Raw genomic sequence first — 4,653 nt, 5'->3', positions numbered from 1 at the left:
ATGTTAGTCCATTTTAGATTGTACAATTCCAAGCATCTTCAAGAAGCTGTTTTTAAATCCTAATCTTTCTACCATATGTAGAGAATGGGGATTGGTGTGACTTTATGTAATCTGATTAGAATTTTTCCTTCTGTAGTAGGGTAAGCTCCTACTTGTTGCTTATGATCAATGAAAATACTTCCGTAATTAGAGATAAGCAACGGAAGTGAAGCTTCAAAATGAATTCTCACACTAAATGCATGAAAAAAATTTCATCGCTACAAGACCCCTTAGGTATAAAGGATTAAAACATAAGTTTGCGCCAAATGTAACCAGAAGAAGCACATTATTCATCAGGTGAACATAAGACTGAAATTTCTAGGAAGGGAATACAATTGCTGGAGTTAAATTAAGCAGTTCCCTTGAATTTCTTTGCAATGCCAGCAAAGTACTTCCCCTGGTGGAGAGCTTGTCCTAGCTCCAGCTCAGTAGGCTGTCTGGTGCCATCCCCAGCATAGGTACCTGCACCATATGGACTGCCACCCTTCACCTTCTCAATTTCAAACATGCCGGCTCCAAATGTGTATCCAATTGGCACAAAGATCATTCCATGGTGAACGAGCTGGGTGATAGCAGTCAAACTGCGTAGTGAAAACAAAAACAAATACATTTATTTCAGAATTCATAAAGTAAACGACAAGAATTATGAACTCGGAAGAAAAACAGAACCGAAGTCCAACGTTTTCAAATGGAACTTACGCGGTTGTCTCCTGTCCACCTCCCTGCGATGCAGTGCTGTAAAATATCCCAGCAGGCTTGCCTGCAAGCTGTTGTGTACCCCATAGGCCACCAGTTGAATCCATAAAAGCTTTAAATTGTGCGGCCATCATTCCAAATCTAGTGGGGAAACCAAGAAGAAACCCATCAGCCTCAGCAAGATCACTGGGTGTAATAATTGGGACATCACCCTTTGGTGGTGCACCCATCTTTCCAAGAACTTCTTCTGGCAGTGTTTCAGGTACCTGTCAATGTGCCAAGATTATCAGGAACTCAAATTATAACTTTTGGGGGTAGAAAACTAGATACATTAAGATTCTGTATATCCCTTTCTCAGAGCACAATTCAAAAAAATTAAGTGTTTGAAGCTCCCATTTTCGACCCATCCAGGTCCGTACAGTTAGCTATGTCCAATGAAGCATATGACCTTAGCAAGGAGGTAACATATAAGGAAGCCCGTCTGTCTAAAAGATTTATGACATTACTGCATTGAAAACACTACAACAGAAAACAATACTCTTATTCAGTATGCGTTCTTATGTCTTCAATTTTTTGTGAAATTGCTAGAAGTCTTCCCTCGAATGCTGTGATGCTTAACTTGTTTGACGATAACTAGAGTGTCAAGGGGTACATGACAAGTCAAATATGCTTCTTAATGACATTTATTTATCTCGGCCTCACACTCGAGAGTTCAAATGGTCAATATTTTGAACAAAATTAAACAAATACCTGCCATAGCTTAACTTCTACTCCTTCTACAGAATCAGCTCCTTTCTTAATTTCTTCAGCTAACCTTGCAACATGTCCATACATTGAGTAGTAACTGCCAAAGAAATCAAATAATTTACACTTTGCATGATCAGTGTGGCTATTCTAATGAACAGGAAAAGCAAACAGAACCAAACTGTACATTTTTCCCTTTTTTTTCAAAATAAAAGAAAGTTCTCTCAGTCATCATTGATATGATCTTCCCTACAAGATGGTAAAAGGGAAAAGGAGATTTGCGTAAAGGCAATTAATGCATAGATAAGTTATCTCAATGCATGATGGAGACAGGAAGCTTTGTAGGGAAACTATAGCATGCACTCTACGGAGGCCTCCATCAAGAAAGAAAAAAAAATTCCAAAAAGCTCTTAGGTCATAGGAGTGGTGTAACCACCATTAAACATCAATTTCGGTGGATGATAGGACTGAACCATCACCAGGGGGACAATTTTAAGTGCATAAATTTATAAGATCAACAAAACTATTAAACCTATTATTAATTTTAATCTCATATCGTACTAGCATATCTTTTCAAAATAAAATTTCAAGCAGAAGGTCATTGAATAGCTCATATAGTGTCTTCCAGGCCATGACAACGAAACCCATTTGTATTAGTTATGCATATAAAATTAAATGCCAAGAACTAGATTCAATAAGTGAATCAAGTAACCACATTCTTTATAAGAAAAAGGCAAGCATTCCTCTCAGATCTGAATTATAATTTCAAAAGGTAGGTCCAGCTTAGGAACTATTTTTTCTTGGCTAATACCTAATAATGACTGATGTGTTCACAGTTTTACCAGTCTTATTGCTTACATTTCTTGTTTCGTTCATTGAGATTGATGAAAAGGAAAGAACACCAGAGCCTCTCTACTTGAAAAACATATCATCAAGTCATATAGCCTATCACACTTTCTCAGCATTGTAGCCAAGATCAACAAGATATTTTCAAAACACAGGTGATAATGGCGCATGAGACTCGTCCGTAATTTAGTGCTAAATGTAAAAAAAATCCATGAACTTATCCTACAAGAAAAGCCATCATCCATGGATGAATTTGATTCTTGAAATAAATTTAATACCCTGATCAAACTTTCATCAAATTGATGTCATTCAACCCAGTTACCAAAGATAAAATTCTGGATCTCTTAAAACACTCCAGAAAACTGCCTTCCAGGAGCCATAAAACATCAAGAAAAAAGAAAACACAATTGGTTATAGCATTAACAATCAGAGATTCATCAGAAACAATGAAAAGAGACAAGAACATCACGACAGCAATCAAGAAATGATCAGTCAGACGTTAATGCACGGCAAGAATCATGATCATAAAACACCCAAAGAAACACAATAAAAACAAGAACCCAAAAGGAAGATGATAAGAAGAGATCATAGTAATGCTTACATAATATAGATTTTTACAGCCATTGATAGAGTCTTTCTGTCTTGAAGTATGAAGGAAATGTATTGTTGACAGGGTAGGAATGGTATGGAGAATCGCTGGAAGGGATCCTTTATTTATATTTGTTGTCTTAGTTGACACTTTTGATTGGTCACTAATTGTATCGTAAGAAATGTCATTATATATATATATATATTTTGTAAGTCCGCCTTGTAATTTGAGATTTGGGTTATTTATTATCATTGATGCCATGGTCAAAGTCATATCTCCATATTACAAAATAATTAGATTTTTGTTTTATTAGTATTGATTTCCCTTTTGTACTTCATGAGTTGGTTAATTAATTTGTAACAGGAAATCAACATCACAATTTCAGTGTGTAATTTTCTCAATTAATGAAACACTATATTCATATTTTATTATTCCCATTGAAGAAGGTATCTTAAATACAACTTTTTTATATATATAATAATCATATTTTTAGAATATATCTTAAGTTTTTATTTCAACTATTTGTGATGATTTAGAAAGTGAAGTTTTTATTTTGCTTTGTCAAAGGAAGGAAAGGATGATTTTATTTTTTTTATTTTTCAAATTCAAATTTTAAGGTTAATATTAAAATAATTTATTCATCTTCGTACATTAAAATATTATAAGAAATACCCATTTCAAATAGTTCACAAAAATATTAACAATAAACCTAAAAAGTTGAAGTTCAGCTTGTGTTCATATGAACCTCCTACTCCATTCTTTTTTAATTATCATCTTTTTTTCTTTTAATTATATTCTTTTTATAATTTAATTATATAAAATTAAGCTTCAAATGAAAGTACGAAGAAAAAGCATAGCTGAGCCTAAATTCATAATAATTTATTTTTAATTCAAAATTTTATTTATTTATTTATTTTTATTTTTTAGTCCGTAAGTTAAAAAAAGATAAGAGAAAGTAATTGGAGAATGGTGAATAAAAAGAAAAAATTGTTGGTTGTCGCCATACCAACAACAAAAATTATCAAACTTGACGTTAACAGGTTTCATTCAATAAGATAAGTTTGATGGTAGGTTTTTCTTATACGCATGGATGAAAAAAAAGATCTAGTCTTATTTTTATTTTTAAGGTTCAGTTGCTTTTAGTTTTCTATAGTGATTTTGAGTTATTTTAAGGTTAGTAGATAATTTAAAAAGACTTTTAAGATGATTATTAGATGTTTTTGGATGAAAATAAATTAAAAAATAAGTTTTCATAAACTTCATGAAAATATGTGTTAACATCTATACTTTTCAACTAACATAAAAATATGCAATTGAATGGATACTTTCTAACTTGTGGAAATACCGCTTTGGTTCTCTCTTAACAATTCTACTAACCATTATACTCGATCAATGTCACATATTTATTTTCAAATTTTATATTTATTTGATTTTATAATAATTAAAATAAATATTTATAAGAATTAAAAGTTCATACACATCTATATTTAAAAGTTTAAGCATGTATACCTAGCTTTAAAATAGATAATAGATGGCAAATCATCTATTTAGCCATATAGTGTATCATCCTCTACAATAAGTTCCAACCACCTCTTGTGATTAAAAACTTGAAGAATAGTTTTTTGATTTCTAAAACTCAAATTTCAATATAAAAACACTAAAGAAAAATATCCTAAACACCTTCATAACCTTATTTTCAACCCTCAAACACACGTCAATTAGTTAAAACACTTAAGATC

The 4,653-nt window shown here is 32.2% G+C and overlaps 1 protein-coding gene across 1 annotated transcript; it reads right to left on the bottom strand.

The window, feature by feature from the left end:
* Window positions 1-206: 206 nt before the first annotated feature.
* LOC105110138 (probable NAD(P)H dehydrogenase (quinone) FQR1-like 1) lies at window positions 207-3,066 on the bottom strand. The gene is made up of 4 exons (XM_011005076.1): window positions 2,927-3,066; window positions 1,486-1,579; window positions 739-1,001; window positions 207-620 (listed from the first exon to the last, which is right to left on the bottom strand). Exons 1-4 carry the CDS (start codon window positions 2,947-2,949, stop codon window positions 389-391), a joined length of 612 nt encoding a protein of 203 aa, XP_011003378.1. The 5' UTR covers window positions 2,950-3,066; the 3' UTR covers window positions 207-388.
* Window positions 3,067-4,653: the final 1,587 nt, after the last annotated feature.

The sequence above is a fragment of the Populus euphratica genome, unplaced genomic scaffold, assembly GCF_000495115.2.
Source record: "Populus euphratica unplaced genomic scaffold, PopEup_1.0 scaffold243.1, whole genome shotgun sequence".
Taxonomy (NCBI): domain Eukaryota; kingdom Viridiplantae; phylum Streptophyta; class Magnoliopsida; order Malpighiales; family Salicaceae; genus Populus; species Populus euphratica.
The sequence above is the reverse complement of the archived record's forward strand: the minus strand, read 5'-3'. Positions and strand labels throughout refer to the sequence as shown.